The sequence below is a fragment of the Orcinus orca genome, chromosome 12 (genome assembly GCF_937001465.1).
Source record: "Orcinus orca chromosome 12, mOrcOrc1.1, whole genome shotgun sequence".
Lineage (NCBI taxonomy): Eukaryota > Metazoa > Chordata > Mammalia > Artiodactyla > Delphinidae > Orcinus > Orcinus orca.
Window position 1 is genome coordinate 43,278,487 of NC_064570.1, and position 20,833 is coordinate 43,299,319.

Here is a 20,833-nt window from a genome sequence, read left to right on the forward strand (position 1 = left end):
CAGCTCAATATCAAAAAAACAAACAACCCAATCAAAAAATGGGCAGAAGACCTAAATAGACATCTCTCCAAAGAAGACACACAGATGGCCAACAAACACATGAAAAGATGCTCAACATCACTAATCATTAGAGAAATGCAAATCAAAATCACAATGAGGTATCACCTCACACCAGTCAGAATGGCCATCATCAAAAAAATCTACAAACAATAAATGCTGGAGAGGGTGTGGAGAAAAGGGAACCCTCTTGCACTCTTGGTGGGAATGTAAAGTGATACAGCCGCTATGGAGAACAGTATGGAGGATCCTTAAAAAACTAAAAACAGAACTGCCATATGACCCAGCAATCCCACTACTGGGCATATACCCTGAGAAAACCATAATTCAAAAGGAGTCATGTACCCCAATGTTCACTGCAACACTATTTACAAGAGCCAGGACATGGAAGCAACCTAAATGTCCATCGACAGATGAATGGATAAAGAAGATGTACTATATACAATGGAATATTACTCAGCCATAAAAAGGAATGAAATTGGGTCATTTGTAGTGATGTGGATAAACCTAGAGTCTGTCACACAGAGTGAAGAAAGTCAGAAAGAGAAAAACAAATACTGTATATTAACGCATATATATGGAATCTAGAAAAATGGTACTGATGAACCTATTTGCAGGGCAGGAAAAAAGACACAGACGTAGAGAACGGATTTGCGGACACGGGGGGAAGGGGAGGGTGGGATATGAATTGAGAGAGTAGCATTGACATATATACACAACTATGTGTAGTGGGAACCTGCTGTATAGCACAGGGAGCTCAGCTTGGTGCTGCTCTGTGATGACCTAGAGGGGTGGGATGGTGGGTGGGGGGAGTCGGGGGGAATTGGGGGGAGAGTCGGGGGGATTGAGGGGGATGGGAGGGCGGCTCAAGAGGGAGGGGATATATGTATACGTATAGCCGATTCATTTTGTTGTACAGCAGAAACTAGCACAACATGGTAAAGCAAATATACTCCAATAAAAAAATTAGGTAGACAGGTTTTATGCTAATTTTATGTACTTATTTCAATGTACATTAGAAAAAACTATAACTATCACATCAAACCTGAGATTTCAACAGATAAATTTCCTGTTTAAAATACATTTAAGTTTAAAAATAATTTAAAAAGAAAAGTAAATGGATAGAGCAAAAACCGTTGAAGGTGGTGCCTGAATGACTAAAGTTTGGAAGATGCTGAAAATGGTGAGTGAAACAATGGCCATTAAAGGCTAATGAGTTTACCAAAATGACCAACCCTGACTCTCTGGCTCCCCCTACCACAACACACACACACACACACACACACACACACACACACACACACACACACACACACACACACACACACCCCTTGCACAAATTAAGTCTGTACTTTCAGATGTCTGCGGATGATCTCTCAAGCCATTCTCTCCCTAGTTCATTGTGCTGCAAACACGGCAGAGTGCTGCCACCTCCCTTAAAACTTTAAGCTGCCCTTGGCCCAGTTCAAGAGCATGGAACTCTCAATATGGCAAAATCGTGAGCTCCCCTCAGGAGCTGCCTAAGAGTACACAGTTTACCCATAATTCAATTCTCAGGATGGTTCTGAATGACCCTATTAAGGCCTCATTTCCCCTAACAGTCTTCCTCTTCTCTTCTCCACTAGTTTTTCTAATCCAGTTTTCCTTCTTATTTTTTGGTCTCACTCTACACAGCTTAGAGAGCAAAATATTCCTAAATTTTGACCTAATCAATGAATACAGTATAGTTGAGATAATTCAGATAGCAATTTAATCATTTCTCTGCTTGCATGCCCTACATATATCTGCAACAGCTCAACTGGCATTACGCTAAGGCCAAGCCAAATAATGCAAAAAGGACTTAACAAACTGACTGAATTCCAATTATCTTAAGTAGGTCCTCACAAAGCAACAATAAGCCTAAAGTTGTTTTGCTTTAATTCTGGTTCCAACAAGCCACTGCAGCTATTATGATTGCTGACACACAGAGAAATTTTGTGTGAAACGCTCTTCACGTATTTGATCTTTCCCTTTAAAATAACTCAATGTGGTAAAGCAGTATTAAGAGTTAATCTAACAACATCTTAGTGTAAACTTCAAAGGCAGAAAAACAACCTCAATCTCCCAAACCCTAAACCAAGGTTCTTTCCTTTAGCCAAATTGTTAACATTCAACAACATTAAAGGTTCCATTTTTGTCATCCTTACACAAAGAAAGCACAGAAAGAGTATGCTGAGAAGGATCAAGAACTGAAAGCTATACGAGTACATCGAGTTTCAAAAATGAAATGGGTTTCCAAACAGTCTGGGCGATTTATAAATGAAACATACAGTAGTACAAAAGTTCTTTCAATTCCTCTGGCTTTAGAAATATACAAAGTATAAGGATAGAAGAAATCACCCTATAGAAAGTAAACCATGTCCCAAATTAAGATGGATTAAAAAACCCCTTATAATATGCGCCAAGTCTAAGGAGCATAGCATTATGATTAACATTATGGGTGTGGAGTTGGGCAGGCATGAGTATAAGTCCCAGCTCTGCTGTCTACTAGTTTTGATCAACTGAGTCCTGCTCTCGGAACCCCCATTCTCTCATCCGTAAAATGGTCCCAACTTCCTGAGGCAAAATAAATATTATGTGATGCACTTAGCATAGAACCTGACATGAAGAGCTTCATAAATATTTGTCATTTTCAATAAAAGGGAAGAAGTTTCAGACATGCAAGATGATACTAACCTACCCGTAAAATATTTTATTTGAAAGAAACTAAATATTATAGTAAAAGAATAAGAACTAGATATCCACTGACTAGGGCAAGGTCATGCCACGTGTTAGAGACTTAGCTGAAACTAGAACACAAGGCTTCTGACTCTTGAAGGCATCATTCACAGTAAGCTCCACACTCACTGGACAGGAAAGCATATGACCCTTGAAATTTTTCAAGAATTTGTTGGGGGTTTTGCCCCCAAAGAAAAGCATAAACATTAAATAAACTATTATCTGAATTTGATTGCTTTCCAAGGCCAGTTATTTATTCTTGGTGTACAAAAGGTGACTGCTGCTTACTGTATTCTTTGGAAAGAAAGGCCCAGTGATACAGTAAGTGCTGGGAAAAACAATCTTTGGCTGGGGAGCTGTTTCCTAGGAAGAAGTTGATATGATGGAAGGAGTACATGAGTACTTGGAGGACAGCTGCTGCCATTGCCAGAGATGATGATTTAAACTCAGTCCAGGCTCTGGTCTTGGGTCAGTCTATGTCATCAGCATCTCAGCTGATCACCCTAGGAGATGCTATCTGATGTTCATGAAACTAAAACCTTCCTCCCTCCACATATATAAAACCAGAATGTCAGTGTACTCATTTATGAGAAATACAACTATCAAGCAGATTAGGAAATATTTTCTGGCTTCATCAGAAAAATACAAAGGAAGTAAAATTATTAGACAATTGCCTGGTGTACAAGGAATCAGAACAAAGGCAGTGGGAAGGGCCCTGGGCCTGGAGCAACTCAACAAGTAGAGATCACCACCACAGCTGCCCTTGAAAGGAGTCTGTGTTGTCAGCATGTCACAAATGCCCCTGGGACATCATTAAAAATCAATGTCTAGGGGCTTCCCTGGTGGCGCAGCGGTTGAGAGTCCGCCTGCTGATGCAGTGGACACGGGTTCGTGCCCCGGTCCAGGAAGATCCCACATGCCGCGGAGTGGCTGGGCCTGTGAGCCATGGCCGCTGAGCCTGCGTGTCCGGAGCCTGTGCTCCGCAATGAGAGAGGCCACAACAGTGAGAGGCCCGTGTACCACAAAAAAAAAAAAAAAAAAAAAAAAAAAATTGAATTGTAGTGAATATTTAGGAAAGAAGAGCAAAATGTATGCCCCCCACAGCTCCTGCCACCACCTCCACCAAGCCCAGCCCAACACCAGCTGTTACGGTTTGCCCAACCCAATGGATAGGCCCAGTAGTTAATAGTATGACTAGGACAGCTAACCCTTCCACACTGGATCTGGATGTGCCCTTATCCATGAAGGGCTGAAACAGCCCAGCAGACCAGACAACTGAACACCCCTGACACCGTACCCTCTGCCCTGGAAAATATGCAGACCCTGCAGGAGTTAGCAACTACAACTCCTCCCTCGTCATGCTTCCAGTAAAACCCAAGTTCCCTCCCTCTATAGGCCTCCAATCAGGGTTTAGGCAAAGCAATGGCCTAAGAGCACTAGTACATCCCAGCAGAGCTACTTATTTCCTTCTCTGATCTATTTTAGGACTTAACTCTCAAAGAAATCTAATTCCAAGTATTTGAGAAACATCTTGTCATGGTCTCACACATACTACTTCCCTGTTTCCATATATTTTAAGTAACGGAATATACATGTGTTTAAAGTTCTCCTCACTTTTCTATTTCAATTTTATTAAAGGTATCATTAGGATAATTTTAGTTATTTTTCCTCAATATCAGAATAAAGCCTTATATGTCCCTGGTAAATTTTTGTAGTGAAATAAATCTAACATTATTCTTAAATATGTCAAATGTTAAGAAAACATATGGTTTTGGTACTATGCAATCATTCCCTACAATTATACTCCCTGACGTGTAAAGCCTATGGATTCTGCCAAAAAAGAAAATTTTAAAAACCAAGGGTTCTTAATCAAAATGAAAGTTCTTTTTACTGAAGGCTTATTGTTTCCTTATTGTTTAAGGGTGAAACGAAATACATCTCCCCCAAAAAAGTCATTTCCAAACAAAAGTCCACAATATGAAATTATAACATATGGAAGCCCAAAGAATTTATACACACTACTGAGGGAGTAATTATAACCCTGAACCCACACAGCAAAACCACACTGTGTATAATAATGATGTTCACCACCTTTACACTCAACACTGGAGAACTTTAGGTTAAGTTTGTAAGTTAAGTGCAGCTCTGTGTAGTCAAAGAACATTTCTACATTGTCCCCAGGAAAGTTGTGAAGATACCACATTTTCTCATAATATAATCTGAACCTCACTTTTTTCCTACACCAACAATGATAACAGTATAACTTCTTTATATGAGAATAATTCATCTAAATTATGTTTTAAATGGTCAGAGATATTTTCTGGTATCAAGTCTGAAGGCTCCATCTCCCACACACCAGACACTATCAATACTTGAATGAATAACTTGGTGGCTATCAAACTGAAGGCATAATTTAGGAGGAGAGTTTTGCCTGGTGCTCATTCCTACAAAACTAAAAATCATTAAGATCCAGCTTTTGAGAGAGTGGTTGCCCTACAGAAAGCAGAGAGGAAGTAAAATCTGTATCATTTTCATGGAGGCAGAGAGAGCAGGGTAGAGGTGGAGGCAAGGTCTACAAAGTCACTGATGAGACTAGTGGAGTACTGAATTTTGCCTGCAAAAAGGCTCAAAGACAAAATGAAATGGTTATATTTTATAAGACAAGCTATGAGTAAATTCTAGTTTATCTAGCAGTCTAACAATTGCATATCTTCTGAATGGACTTTTTGTTACAATTTTAATCAATTTTCTTAATGATGACATCGGACGATAATATCCTATTTTCTGAATTTTTTACTCTTATATTATTTTCAGGCTAATTTAATGCGTGTATTTCTTTTTTGGTATTCTGAATCTTTTAAAAAGCAGTAACTTATGCGTATTAAGTTTTCCACTGCATTGTTTTCCAGAATTGGAATATCAGTTCCCTATCGATATTGGGGGTAAGAGTTTCTTGCAAATATTAATTAACTCAGCTATGTATTGAGAAGCCATTAAATCCAGGAACTATATACTAGGCATGAGGATACAAAATGAAAATTCTTCCTTAGTCCAAGCAATTTATTTAACTTATTGTACCTGGCCCCAAAAGACAGTTAGCAATCTTTTAATTTTTTTTTTTCCAAAATTTTTCTAAATAGTGAGTAATCAAAGATTTTTCTAGAAGAGTCTGAAAAATCAGCTCTGGCTTTCTCAGCAATCGCTTTAACCATGAAAACACTCTTTTCTGGCATTACTGACTAAAAATATAAAGCATGAAAAGATGAATAAAGATAATGAAGCCAAGAGCTAAATATAACCTTATACAGTTTCTATAACAGTTAAACTAAACCATGAAATGCCCATGAAAACTAAAGTAAAATTTTTCTTCCTGCCATAGATTCATGAGGGCAGACCAGTGAGGTAGTTAGGAGTGCTGGCTCGGGGGTCAGAGTGGCTTTTTTCACCACTGTATGACTTTGGACAAGCTAACTCTCTAAACCTACTCCCTTACTTAAAATGAAGATAGAAATGGTATTGGTCTCACAGACTGCTTGGGGGACTAAATGACATAACACCTATAAAGTACTTAACGCTTTCTGGTAAGTGTTCCCCCAAATGCTGGTTCTCATCATTCACCTCCGAACCTGATTAGCAATTGAGGGCACAAGCTGGAGCCAGACTTCCAGAGTTTGAAACCCAGCACCACCACATTCTTAGCTATGTTCCTGTTTCCTCCTCTGTAAAACGGATAAAATAATACCTGCCTCACAGGGTTTCTGTGATCTTAAATTAGCTTCAAGCATTAAAAGGGTGCTTGGGATTTTAGAAAGAGTTCAACAAATGCTAGCGGTTGTCATCACCTTGTCAACGAGAACACCAAAGTCAGTCCACATAAGAGGAAGTGTGCCATGACACTACGAGGAAGTGCTCACGAACTATCACTCACAGAAAGTTATTTTTAAAATAGGTACAATGCACCGGGTACTCAGAACCTTGCAGAATCTTCAAGAGCTTAAAAATATCAAATACTTTGACAGATATAAAGTATTGGATGCCAAGAAGTCGGTCCTTCTTCCCGCACAACTGCACATTTGTAACTTTCAGGCTACACATTCCATGTAACTGAACACATCTGAGGAGAAGTTTCCACATTTAATACTATTTCTTCACCAACCAAATTTTATATACAGAGATAAAGTTTACTGATACACCATACTGATATATATGTGTTTACACAGTCAGAAAAATATCCTAAACATAGAAACAACAGTCTTGGTAAAATTTAAAGATGAAAAAATTACTTCTGAACTTAAAATTTTACATATCTTATGTTTGATTGAAATATATTTTCTACTTCCCATAAATGATATTATACATTAGTTTTCAGCTGGTAATGTAATTCTTTGAGTTTGTGAATATAAGTGCCTTTAATTCTGTAACCAAATCTCCCCCTTTGATTCTGAGATATGTTGACTTCTTTTCTTACCAGTTGTGATGGTTAATTTTATGTGTCAACTTGACTGGCCAAAGAGTGCCCAGATATTTGGTTAAACATTATTTCCGGTTGTGTCTGTAAAAAGGTTTCCTGAAGAGGTTAGTGTTAAAAGCAGTAGCCTGAGTAAAGCAGATTGCTCTGATATGGGTGAGCCTCATTCAATCCACTGAGGGTCTGAATAGAACAAAAAGGCAGAGGAAGGGAGAGTTCCCCCCCTCCTTTCTCTCCCTCTCTCTCTCCCTCCCACCCCTCTCCTCCTTTCTCCCTCTCTCTTTGCCTGACTGATGAGCTGGGACGTCGTCTCCTCATCTAAGACGTCATCTCCTCATCTAGACGTCATCTAAGGACGTCTGCCCTTAGATTGGGACTTACACCACCAACTTTCCTGGGTTCCAGCTTGCAGACAGCAGATCGGCCTCCATAGTTGCATGAGTCAATTCCTCTGCCTCAACTTCAACTTCCAGGCTCCCTTCCTCTTTTCCACCTCTTTCCTGATCCCAATCAATACCACATAACTGCAGGTTAGTTCCTCTATTCTCCTAGCCCAGCATCTGCAAACTTACGTGGGATGTGTCATGACATCAATTATACATTTTCAGGCAAAGTACCACAAAACACGTTTTAACCTCTCATCTATAATCTACTCTGGTTCACTCATTTACAAATTTAGCTAAAACTATGTATACTTGGGGTATGTCCTTATATCATCCCCTCCAGCATCAGGTCCTGGAAATTTACCCTCTAATGATAATGACTCTAAGAAGCACTAATACCATGTTCAAAGCCCTACCAGGCTATGCCGGAAAGGGTTAACTCAAAACCTACACATTTCCAAGAAAGGCCTGTCTTCAGGACTGACCCTTGTCTGGCTCATGGGAGATGAGCTCTGAGCCCTTGTAATATTCTATGTGATAAGAGGTTTTTTTTGCATGCCTGAGGCCTTGGGTCATGTGGTACCAGTATGATCAGATAATTTATACTAACAATGTGATTCACGACAAACTCCTGTCTTTGCTCTGGGGGGCTAGAATCTGAATATCTGAAGTCATTCATATAGGCGCTGCATGTTTACACGACTGAACCCCAATAAAAGCCCTGGACACCAAGGCTCGGGTGAGCCTCCCTGGCTGGCAAAGCTTTGCACGTGTTGTCACATATTGTTGGTGGGAGTGGAACTTCATTAGTACAGGATACTGGAAGCCAGTGCCTGTTTCTCCCAGACTTAGGTCCACGCACCTTTCCCCTTTGCTGATTTCAATCTCTATCCGTTGGCTGTTTTGAACTATAACCTGATTTTAACAGCTTTTTGAGTCCTTCTAATGAATCACTGAGCCCAACAGTGGTCTTGGGGACTCCCTGACTTCCTTTTAGTTCAGTCATCTAAATTCCTGTTTGAATTCTGAGAGTCTCGTCATAACTCTTTGTCCCATTAGACAAGAAAATGTTGTGATACTTTTCACCAAATCTTTTTCTTTACTCAACTTCTATTATTTTTCTAACTTCAACCCAGAAAAATGACTCTGTCCAAGGATGTTGCTGTTAAAGCAAAGGACACAGCAGGATACACTGGACTCAGAAACTGCGTAAAAGCTTTAGATATCGTCTAAAAATGAAACACATGATGTTAGGCAAAAAGTTTAAAAGCCTTTCATTGGAAAGTAATTTGCTGGCATTAAACATACAATTCCAGTTCATTTGATTAAAATTAAACTTTCATTTATTGGATGGGTACATATGGAGTGATGCTTTTATCACAACACACAAGCTCTTTTTTCATTTCTCACTTATATTCAAGCATTCTTCCATTTTTTAATCTTCAAATACTCACCAATGATAAATTTCACTTTCTTTGTTGTTGCCTTTCACATTCTCAAACATTTTTATGTGTACTTTTGTTGACTCTCATTTTTGTCTCAGATCATAGTTCTTTGGAATCAAAATCCCTGAGCACTTTCCAAATGTCCTCCTATGAATCATAATCAAAACTCAGAATACCACAGACTTGGTTTGTGAAACAATGATACAGAGATGTAATTAACCCAAAGATGCAGGCAGGCACTGCCTTCTCAGACTTCCCCATCTCAGTCTCAGTTACTGGCAACCAATCAGGCCCAAACTACCCCTCCTTCCCTTCCCGCCTCTGTCTCCATATTCAAACCATCAGCAAGTTATGTTGGCTCCATTCTCAAAATACATCCGGAATCCAGCTACTTTTGCCACCACCATAACAGCCTAAGCCACATCATGTCTTGCCCAAATTACTGCAATAGCTTCCAAACTAGTCTCCCTGGCTTCACCCTCATCTCCAGTAGACATTCTCAACATGGGAACCAGAGCCATCATGTTCAACCATAACTCAGATTATGTCACCACTCTGTTTAAAACCCTCCAGTGTTTTCCCATCTCATTCAGAGTCAGCACCAAAGTACTGACAATAGCTCTCAAGTCATTACATGGCCTGACTGTGTTATCTCTGCCTTCACATCCTACAGCTCTCCCCACTCTTTCCCCATTCTAGCCAGGTGGCCTCTTTGCTATTCTTATACACACGGGGTGCGCTCCCTCCTCAGCACCTGTGTGCTTGTTCTTTCTGCCTGGCATGCTTCCCCCAGACATCCACATAGCTCGCTCCCTCACCTCCTTTACGTATTTGCTCAACTGCCACTTTCTCAGTGAGGCTGGACGTGACCATCTTATTTAAGTTACATTCTTACCACGCACGACCACCACCATTCCCTAACCCCCTCCGGGGTTTTATTTTTCTTCATGGCACTTACAACCCTTTAATCTACCACACAACTTACTTATTTCTTTTGTGTGCCTGGCTCCCCCTTCTAGAATGTAAGCTCCGTGAGGGCACTTTGCTTTCTGCTATATCCCCAACATCTAAGAGTGCCCAGCACTTAAGAAACAGAATATTTACTGAATAGATGAATTTCATGAATGTGTTAAGATGTAAACCTTTAAATACTCAGAGATAACTATACACATAGTTAGATAGCTATATAACTACATAAAAAGAAGCAATAAAAATCTTTTGTGGGGTTTCCCTGGTGGCGCAGTGGTTGAGAGTCCGCCTGCCAATGCAGGGGACACGGGTTCGTGCCCCGGTCCGGGAAGATCCCACATGCCGCAGAGCGGCTGGGCCCGTGAGCCATGGCCGCTGAGCCTGCGCGTCCGGAGCCTGTGCTCTGCAACGGGAGAGGCCACAGCAGTGAGAGGCCCGCGTACCGCAAAAAAAAAAAAAAAAAAAATCTTTTGTGTACCAAGATAAACATTTTGGAGGTAAACTATACTACAGTGCTTGAACCTTTGAAGGTTGCTGAGGGCGATTCTTATGGAGCTTACTGAGAGCTGCCCCCTGCCCTGTGCCCTCCCAACACTTGCTTAGGCACAAAGCTCCATGCCCACCCTCGGCTGTGGCTGGCTCCTGCACCCCCAAGCCTGCCATGCCCTTGTCAATGTGCCTGGCCCGCCTCTGACCGCAGTCCACTCCCTGAGCATCCCTTGCTGTTTCCTAGCATTCCATGAGTGGTTTTCATGGGTTTTCTCAGGGTCTTTCCTAAATGCCACCTCAAAACTTTCAGCCCCTCTTGCACAGGATTAGATATCCCGTCCCTCCCCTCTCTCCTCAAGCCCAGACTGGCCAGGCCTCCCTTTCTGCGGGATAACTATTTCGGTGCCAAGACTTTTACTGAGGTTCTTCTGTTTTCAAATTTAAAGTGATTCCCTTCAAGTCCCCACTTTCAGCCACATTCCCAAAGATTATCATCATTATTTAACGGTTTGGTTTAAGCGCTTTATTAGTGCTACTATTTGGAAATTTTTAAAAAATCCTCTGTACTGCCAACGTTTCTTTTATGTAGAGATGTCAAAATAATAAGGATACTTTCCAATGAATTATTCTTCCTTTCACACCTACACTATTCCTATTATCTTGTGCTAAAAACTTCTTATGATGAGCTTTTATATATCTGTCTATAAAATGTTACTAGTCGAGAAACAATTTTTAAGGAAAAGCTTCACTAGACTGCTGGAGACCATGCATGCTGTGCAGAACAAGACAATAATTTCTGAACTGATGGTCACAGATCCACAGGCCAAAAAACATGCTCCTGCCAGAAACACCCCAATTCAGGGCCTGAAATGCCAGATATTTAATATTTGTGTCTGTGTGTATATTCAAGGTCATGAACGTTTAACTTGGTGTCTATATCTGCTCATGGCCAGATTTTACCTAGCAATTTCTTTTGGTCAAACCCGACCTGAGTTCTCTTCATCCATCGTGGAGAAAAGTCCTTTTCTACTAATCTTATGTCTTAGACTTTCTTCTCATGTCTTGTCCTAAATGAACATGGTGATGAGATGACCACCTGTCAGGTGATTCCTGAGTTAAATGGGGCAAGGGATGGTGCAGAGATGACTTGAGATGCTTTCAAATTAAAGATTTTGTGAAGCAACTTTGACTCTTTCAGTGATACATCCTCTGTTGTGCTCTCCCATGGAGACCGAATGCCGTTCTCCCCAAGCCATAAGCAAGATGGGAGCTAGCCTCTTCCATTCCTGGGGCCATCTTAGTTCTCTCAGTGACTCTCCAGGGGTGACTCTCCTGACACTTTCATCACCTGCAATCACTATCTGTCTCTGTACTCTTTTTAATCTTCACAGGTCATTTTTATTGTTTGGCGATATTTCTAACTCCCTCAGTGATTCGGGAACCTCAATCGCATTTATCCTTTCTACCTCGATCCCTACTATAAACCTGGTAGGCATCAACTTCTATCTTACATCACTCAGATGCATATCTACCCACTTACTCATTTCCAGCTAACTTCTCAGTAAAATCTTTACTCTGATACTTTAGATTTTTGCCTCTTTCCAAAAGCATTCCATTCTTCCTTTATCACCTATACTTTGGGACGGTGACATATCATCCACATTTACAGAGAAAACTGAAATTATCCAGTGCAAGTATAATGTCCCTAAACTTCTCTTAATGTCTTTATCTCTAATCCTAAATGGAAAGAAGTCACAGAAAGTCCATGTTGAAAAGAAAGAAGAGGGCTTCCCTGGTGGCACAGTGGTTGAGAGTCTGCCTGCCGATGCAGGGGACAGGGGTTCGTGCCCCAGTCCAGGAGGATCCCACATGCCGCGGAGCGGCTGGGCCCGTGAGCCATGGCCACTGAGCCTGCGCGTCCGGAGCCTGTGCTCCGCAGCGGGAGAGGCCACAACAGTGAGAGGCCCGCGTGCCGCAAAAAAAAAAAAAAAAAAGATGTAACTTGAAATCTGTAATGGGTTGAATTGGGTCCTGCAAAAATTCATATGTTGGAGTTATAATACCCAATACACCAAAATGTGAACTTATTTGGAAACAGGGTCATTGCAGATATAATTAAGATATAATATTTAAGTTAAGATGAAATCTTACTGGAGTCGGATGGGCTCCTAATCCGACTGTTATCTTTATGAAAAGGGGAAGTTTGGAGACAGAAACGCATACACAGGGAGAATGCCACGTCAAGATAAAGCTAGAGATCAGGGTGAAGCATCTACGAGCCAAGAAATACCAAAGATCGACAGAAACCACCAGAAGCTGGGAGAGGCATGGAACGGATTCTCCTTCATGGCCTTGGAAGGAACCAATCCTGCTGACAAGTTGCTTTTGGACTTCCAGCCTCCAGAACTGTGAGACAATAAATTTCTGTTGTGTAAGCCACCCAGTTTGAGGCACTTTGTTACAGAAGCCCTAACAAACTATACATAGTCCTAGCTCTACAGTTTTCTCATTTCTAAAGTAGGGATCATAATTCTTATTATATCTACACCAAAGGCTGCTAGAAACAATAAACACATATAGTGCTTACCAAGTCCTAGGAACTATGCTGAGTACTCCATATGGGTTAACTCATTTAATCTTCACCACAGTGCCATAATATAGACACTAGTATCATCTCCTTTTCACAGCTGAGGAAACTGAGGCACCGACATAATAAGTAAGGTCACACAGAAAGTGAAGGAGCCAAGATATAAACCTAGGCAGTCTGCTAATATTACCCATGATATAACTATCTTTGTAAACCATAAAGTTCCTCCCAAATTAATCACCATCATCATATCACTTCCTTATTCAAGAGCCTCTATACACACAGCAAAATGAACAAGTTTCTCCTCCAAGAGCTTCCACAGTCTAGTTCTGGCCCACCTTTTCAACATTATCATTCATTTCCTCCCTACACAAGCTCTCCCTTCACACTTATCTGTTCATCCTTGCTTGAGCACAACTCATATTTTTGTCCTTGATTCCCTCTGTTACTCTCTCTGGGGGTTCCCTCTACGGGCTCCACTTCAACTGCATACCCTTCTCAAAGAACACAGTGCTATCTATGAGGCTTTCCCTAGCAACTCCATCCATAAGTGGTCTCCCCTATGGCCCCATATATGCATTGCTCAATACTCTTTGGGAATTCAGGGATGATGTCAACCAAGAAAGTGCTTATGCCATCGTATAACATGGCAAAAGAAAGAAAATATTAACACAAACCACTAAAGAAAAAGGAAGTAAGGGAATTCCCTGGTGGTCCAGTGGTTAGGGCTCCGTGTTTCCATGGCAGGGGGCATGGGTTCGATCCCTGGTCCGGGAACTCATATCCCGCAAGACAAAAAATCAAAGAAAGAAAAAGGAAGTAAGTTTGCATGAGAATTACAAAGTACTACTTAAATTTACAGAAGTTAATACTTCCGGCTGAGTTGAAGAAGGAAGGATGCACTGAGGAGGTGGTATCTGAATTGGGCCCTAAAAAGGAGTCAATATACACACTGAGTTACTTGAAGGTACTTGTTATCTTCTTTTCTCACATTTATTGTCAGTCCTCTCTGGCTCCAAAAAGGATTTGAGGCAGATCTCACCTGCTCAAGTATAAGCTGGTAGAAGGCAGGGGTCTGAGTCTTCTTTGTCTTTCCTATGGTGTCATGCACCAATGATTACATGCAACACAGGCCTTCAAAAATATTTGTGGAAAAGAATGAAAGAGTATACAAAGAAGGTAAGGACAAAAGGAGAGAGAATGTCATAAAAGGAGACAAGTGAATTCCCATGATTTTTCTAAGAAGTTCTCCTTGACCTGGCAGCCACCCCATTCCTTTGCTCACTCCTCTTCCTGTGCCTTTGCTTAGCTGGCGGGCTCTGCTTGCAACGCTTTCTCCCCTCCCCTTTCTGGCATAAAATCCTCTGAGGCCCAATTCACTCTCCCCTTCCTAGCTGAGTATTCTCTGCCCACGTAAGCCTCACAGACATCTTCCTTCCTGCAATCCTGCTGCATGCATTTGTCTCTGTTCAACACTTAATTGTTCTCATAAAGTTTCATATTCAGTTATCCTCCAACCAGATTTTATAGCTCCTGAAGGCTGGAAACCATGTCATATTTCTTTCGCATGCCGCCCCTCTTTGCCTCCACCCAGACGTCCCCTCAAACACAGAAGTACCTGGCAAGTACTTGCTGAATGACTAAATCCTTTCAGTATTTCTATTGCTAAAGTAGAACGTTCTTTCATCTGACTTTCCAGGTTCAAAAGTACATTGAAAAAAGTTATGTATCAAAGCATTCATTTCTGATAACACAGATTTATCTTTTCTAAAACTTGCAATCACTGAAACAAACTTCAGTGGCTTCACCAACAAGAAAAAAGGATGTAAACACACAAAGAAGGATCTGTTACATAACCACCCTAATACTTCTAGCTCCACTCAACTTCTTCACTTTTTTTTTTCTTTTTTTTTTCTTTTTTTTTTTGTTACGCGTGCCTCTCACTGATGTGGCCTCTCCCACTGCGGAGCACACGCTCCAGACGCGCAGGCTCAGCGGCCATGGCTAACGGGCCCAGCCGCTCCGTGGCATGTGGGGTCCTCCCGGACCGGGGCACGAACCCGCGCCCCCTGCATCGGCAGGCGGACTCTCAACCTCTGCGCCACCAGGGAAGCCCCACTCAACTTCTTTAGGCACAGAATTTATCATTTTATGGCAATTTAGTAGTATAAATACTGCCAACACATTTCTTCCCCAAGAAAGAGATACTGAAAGTGGTCCAACTTATCCTAAAACTTGCCAGATGAAATTTCACAAGTAGAGGTGAAACAGAATTTTTAAAGTTCCCACAGCAGATACTCAAATACCATTTGTTAATTTGAATTTTATACAGAATAACTCTATGCAAGTCACAGTAAATCTAAAAACTGTAATGGTGAAAATCTTAGAACCCTAGCAGAGCATGTGGTAAACAAGATGAATCTAATCTGAACAATACTGGTTTCCTTAGAAAAAAAGGTGGATCTTAAAATTTCACACTAGAGTTTAAGAAAGGATAAATTGAACTATTGCATAAAAGTAACAGATCGATTCTTATCTTGCTCTCTACTCCTCCTGGGTTCTCATTAGAGCCAACAGGCTCTAACTTGTAAAAGACTTACATTAAAGACAGAGGAAGAAAAGAAATTAACCTCACAACTAAGGGAGACACTAAAAGACACTTTTACCTAAGTTAACTCTGCAGGCTTTTCAGTGATTCCAAGAACCAGTTTCCTCTGAGAAAGATAATTGTGAAAAACATTTCAAAATTGCTTTAAAACTATGGGCTGTGAAACTAAGTAGAAACATTTAATTCCAGTTGCCAAAGACACTGACATTGTTGGGCTCCACTTCTTGACATCCCCCAAACCCACTGACCCAATATTGGCTAAGTGTGCATTTTCCAATACCTTTTGCAGCATCGCTATGAGCCTGCTTTTAAGATGATTACATCTTAAGTCCTACCTAATTTTCTTACTGAGAAAAAACACAACTGGTCTGACACCACAAATTAATTCTACTAGATCGCAGTATGTCAAAGGGACAAAGGAGCCAACTGAAAGAGTACCCAAATTGTTTGAATTTGGACCCAAATTCAGTCCAACTGAATTTGGACCCAAATTCAGTCCAAAGCTGAAACAATTTGAGCAACAAAATAAATAAAATAGTTCTAGATTACAACCCAAAGTATAAAAACAATATCCATGAGTCCACACTGATATAAAAATGACTGAATAAATAAATACATGAGGGAGAAAAGACAAAACTTTTGTGCATAAGAATTCCAAATGTTCGGTGTAGATACCCTGCTCTTTCGGAAGTGGAGCATGACCTCCCCCTCCTTAAGTGTGGACTGTGTCTTCCTCCCAAAGAGGACAGTATGGACCAGGGGGAAAAGAATAACCTCACAGTAAGAAACCTGACAAACGCTATTTCAGCCGGGTGATCAAGGTCAACATCAGCCATGATAAGTCATATTTATGATCTGTACCCTTGATATGATGTGATGAAAATGGCACTTTACTTTTATGCTCTTCCTCCCCCAAACCTAAAACCCCAGTATTATAATGAGAAAAATACTAGACAAATCCCACTCGAGAGACATTATATATATATATATATATATATATATTTTTTGGTACGCGGGCCTCTCACTGCTGTGGCCTCTCCCGTTGCGGAGCACAGGCTCCAGACGCACAGGCTCAGGGGCCATGGCTCACCGGCCCAGCCGCTCCGCGGCATGTGGGATCTTCCTGGACCGGGGCATGAACCCGTGTCCCCTGTATTGGCAGGTGGACTCCCAACCACTGCACCACCAGGGAAGCCCTCGAGAGACATTATAAAAATGCCTGACCAGTCCTTAAAATTGTCAAGGTCTTCAAACCCAAGGAAAGTCTGAGAAACTTTCACAGAAAATAGGAGCCTGAGGAGACATGCTATTGTAACTAAATATAATGTGGTGTCCTGGGTGAGATCCTGGAACAGAAATGGGATATTAGGTAAAAGATAAGAAAATTTGAATATAATATAGTTTCGGTTTGGGTTTTTTTTTTTTAACACTTCCTTATTTTCTGCCACTGCAAGATGCTCCAGAATCACCGTGTATATTTCCTGCCCAGTCCTAGAATCAGCCATTTCTCGAAGGAGCCCTGGTTACTTTTGTGACGAATGATTTTAAAAACCAAGAACTGAGCGCTAGGTGTGCTCATTACCACCAGGGTATCATTGCTGCTTGTCCTTTGCAGCTGACAGAGTGAGGAAATACATGCGTGTATACTAAACCATGTATATATAATACATGTATCTATAAACAATTCTAAATTTAACCATCTGTACTGATACTAAGCTAAACATGAGTTCACACTTAGTCTCCAGCTCTAATCCATTACAAGGATCATTCTGGCCTCCTCCCCTTCCTCTTCTGTAAACTCCTACTTCACTGTAGAAAAACTGGCTCACTAAAGAAAAAATTTTTTCTGTTTCTTTAATTTTGTATCTATATGAGATGCTGGATGTTCACTAAATTTATTTCATGATGTAAGTCAAATCATTATGCTGTATACCTTTAACTTTTATACAGTGCTGTATGTCAATTATATCTCAATAAAACTGGAGAGGGAAAAAAAAAATTCTACTAGAGAGTCTATCTTCCTGAACAAAAATGAAGCAAAGTTCACATTGTTTCTATAAATGCTATTATTATTTTTAACCAAAATACTGCTATAAGAAGTTTGGAATATGAGGGAAGTTTCCAGACTCTTTCTGACATGGGCAACCTCTATGTTTTGACCACATGGCTAATGAATGCCCCATACATTCAGGTGACCACTGTTGCCAGTCTAGTTCTACTAGAAAAAATGGGGCAGGGAAAAGTAAAAGATATTACTGAAAGTCCAAATGGAACACCATAGTCTGATGCCAAGACCTTTTTAAAGATTTTCTAAAATAAAAAAGAAATGTGGAGAAAAGTGACCTGTTTGGGGAGAAAACAGATTAAGCATAGAGGAGAGGAGTTTTCAGACACTGTAATGTGTATCTGTATGAAAGGTTGAAGCAGTCTTATATAGAATCAATATTTAACCAGTTAGCAAATACTTTGCTCTAATAAATAAAAATGCTAAGTAGAAACTATAAAGACAACTCGCATTTCAAACACTGAAACTGACCATTTCTTCTACATTCATATAATTAAGTCATTTTTAAGTTCTAAGATTTTCAAATCCAGATGAGCAGAGGTCATAAAATTAGAACCCCAGAAGATAAATGCTAACATCCCTTCTGGACAACCTCACTTAAACCTCTCTAAACAGAGAAGAACTCAAAGGCCTCCTTCATAAATCCATTCTAAAGGTTAAAACATTCAGAAAAACTTCCCTGTATTTAGCATAAATCCCTCTTGATGCCTGCTCTACGGCGATTTCCTCTTCTTTTTCTTCAGGGAAGATGGAAAACAGCTGTTCAACATTCCCTTTCAGTCTCCTTCTTCCTTCCTGCCAGGCCCATTCCCCCCCTGGGAGCAGTGTAAACACTGCAGGTGATTCCCAAATCCAGCTGGCCCCTGCCCGATTATCCACGGGTCTGGTGAGCCTGGCCCCATCCATACCTCCTAGGATGATATCATTCAACTGCCAAGGCCCCAAGAAGAGCTCTTAACCAGAATTTGTGGAATTCCAGAAATCCATTACTTATAGTCTGTCCTCAGATATAGCCAAACAACAAAAAGAGCACTGTGTCAAGAAGGAAAGCTGACAGTCACAACTGTAAAGAAGGTAAGTGGTGTGATCCTGCAGCCAGGCCACCTTTACTACTGCTCTACCTGGTGTCAGGGTGTTGAGTGCACCTTGGCGTGAAACAATTTTAAACTACTTGATGATTTTTATCATGCAATTCTTGAGTTTCTTGTCACTGACACAACTTTCTGGGTGTAAGCTAACTTTAGAAATGCTATAACCCTTTCAATACTTCAATGTAAAGGACTACTCTAAATGAAGGTGTCAATTTGTAGTCTGTTATTTCTTTACATGAGTAATCTCTACCAGATTCACAACATAATCTACAGATAACTACATTTTACACTCAGACTTATATAACCAACCTAATGTTGTTATCTCCCACTTCAGGAATTGCTAACAAATATCTCCATTTTTCTTGCAATAGCAATTAGACTCCCACAGTAAAGCCAGTATATTGCCTGTGTACTTCATCAATAAAAATATTACAGACCCACAAGCTTGGTGAGCCCATTTCCTTTACAAGTTCTTTTTAAGAGTTATGAAATGCTGACTCAACTTTGTTGTGGTAGAACATCTGCACACATTAAATGCCTATTGCTTAGTAGCTAAGTTTGTTACACGTGAGAAAAACGTAAAATCCTTGATTTAATCAACAGATTCACAACCCTACGGCATCTATGTATGCAATGAATATTTCAAATGGAAAAATTTAAATGACAGCTTTTTAAATGAGTGTGGACCTACTCAATTTCTTCTGAAAGATCATGTACACTAATTTAAACACACACAAGGAATTTTACTATGATTATCCTACTATTTTCCACATTTACTGGGGAGAAGAGAGGCACTATTAATTCCATAAATAATACCAAAAAATGTTTCTGGCATGCAGACACATATATACACTCAGTTGCAAACTCTCTCTGACTCTGTCTAGGACAAAGCAGATGGGCACAACCTACAATGGATACGTCACATATGTGTAATTGAGAGTTAACTGCATACATGTCTTTTGCTATATTTTTAAAAACAGGACTATACTTACCTAATGGTTATAACTATTCTCACATATAAAATGCCAAAACAAATCATGCTTATTATCAGGATGTTTATAGCTTCTACATATTACTAAAGAGGCAAATTCTGTTCTTTCAGAAATTACCTACTAACATTTGATGACAACACTTACCAAGATAATGTGTATGGAACACCCCCAGGGAGTCGAAACAAATAGAAGGAAATTCAGCGGTAATCTTAAAGCGCATCAAAATTCATTGTGTTATTCGGAATTAAGAACTGAACTCCATTCAAGAAATAAACAGATGGCCTCAACAATCTTTTCTTCTCTTCCCAAAGTAAAATCATTCCCTTTTATTTTCTGTGATATTCAACAGATTCTCTGAATATTCTACCTCCTGCAGGTTTATACTCTTCTGGGCATCTGACAGAGGATCTGAAATGCACACCCTCAACAGGCTGGAGCTTGCTGAGACAAGCAGAAGGAAGCAACACAATCGGTAAAGCACCCAAAAACCTGAAGCCAGCTAATGAGAGCTGAGCAATGAGCCTAGGGTTTTGTGGGAATTAGAAGGGGCCCCAGGATGGAAGCCTGACGAGGATGAGAAGAGATAGGCAGAGTGAGAGGAGAGAGCTGTGGGAAGAGGGTCTGTAAACAGCCAGTTTATGGAAGCCTGGGAAGCACATAAGCATTCCAGGGAGCTGACAGTTCAGGGACAGTAATGAGTAAGCGGGATAATAAATTAGATCTGTAGGAAAATGAAATATAAGAGTCTTTAACAACATGAATGTGGAGTCATAAAGGAGAAAAGTAGAATTACATACGCCATTTAGGTTAATCTCATGTTTAAGGTAGACCACTAATTACTTGCAAATGAGAGACAACAGGTCTTCCCTGGCGGCGCAATGGTTGAGAATCTGCCTGCCAAAGCAGAGGACACGGGTTTCAA

The 20,833-nt window shown here is 40.5% G+C and overlaps 1 protein-coding gene across 10 annotated transcripts in view; it reads right to left on the reverse strand.

Annotated features, from left to right (window-relative positions):
• DSE (dermatan sulfate epimerase) overlaps window positions 1-20,833 on the reverse strand; it is a 137,193-nt gene that overhangs the window by 42,879 nt on the left and 73,481 nt on the right. Inside the window, exon 1 of one of the 10 annotated variants that reach the window (XM_033418611.2) lies at window positions 20,056-20,256. The exons of 8 other annotated variants lie outside the window; for them this stretch is intronic. In XM_033418611.2, coding sequence (XP_033274502.2) covers window positions 20,056-20,131 — 76 coding nt within the window. In that variant the 5' untranslated portion in view covers window positions 20,132-20,256. Of the gene's footprint in view, window positions 1-20,055; window positions 20,279-20,833 lie in introns of those variants that run through there. One more of the 10 variants, XM_049695511.1, reaches the window with a different exon arrangement.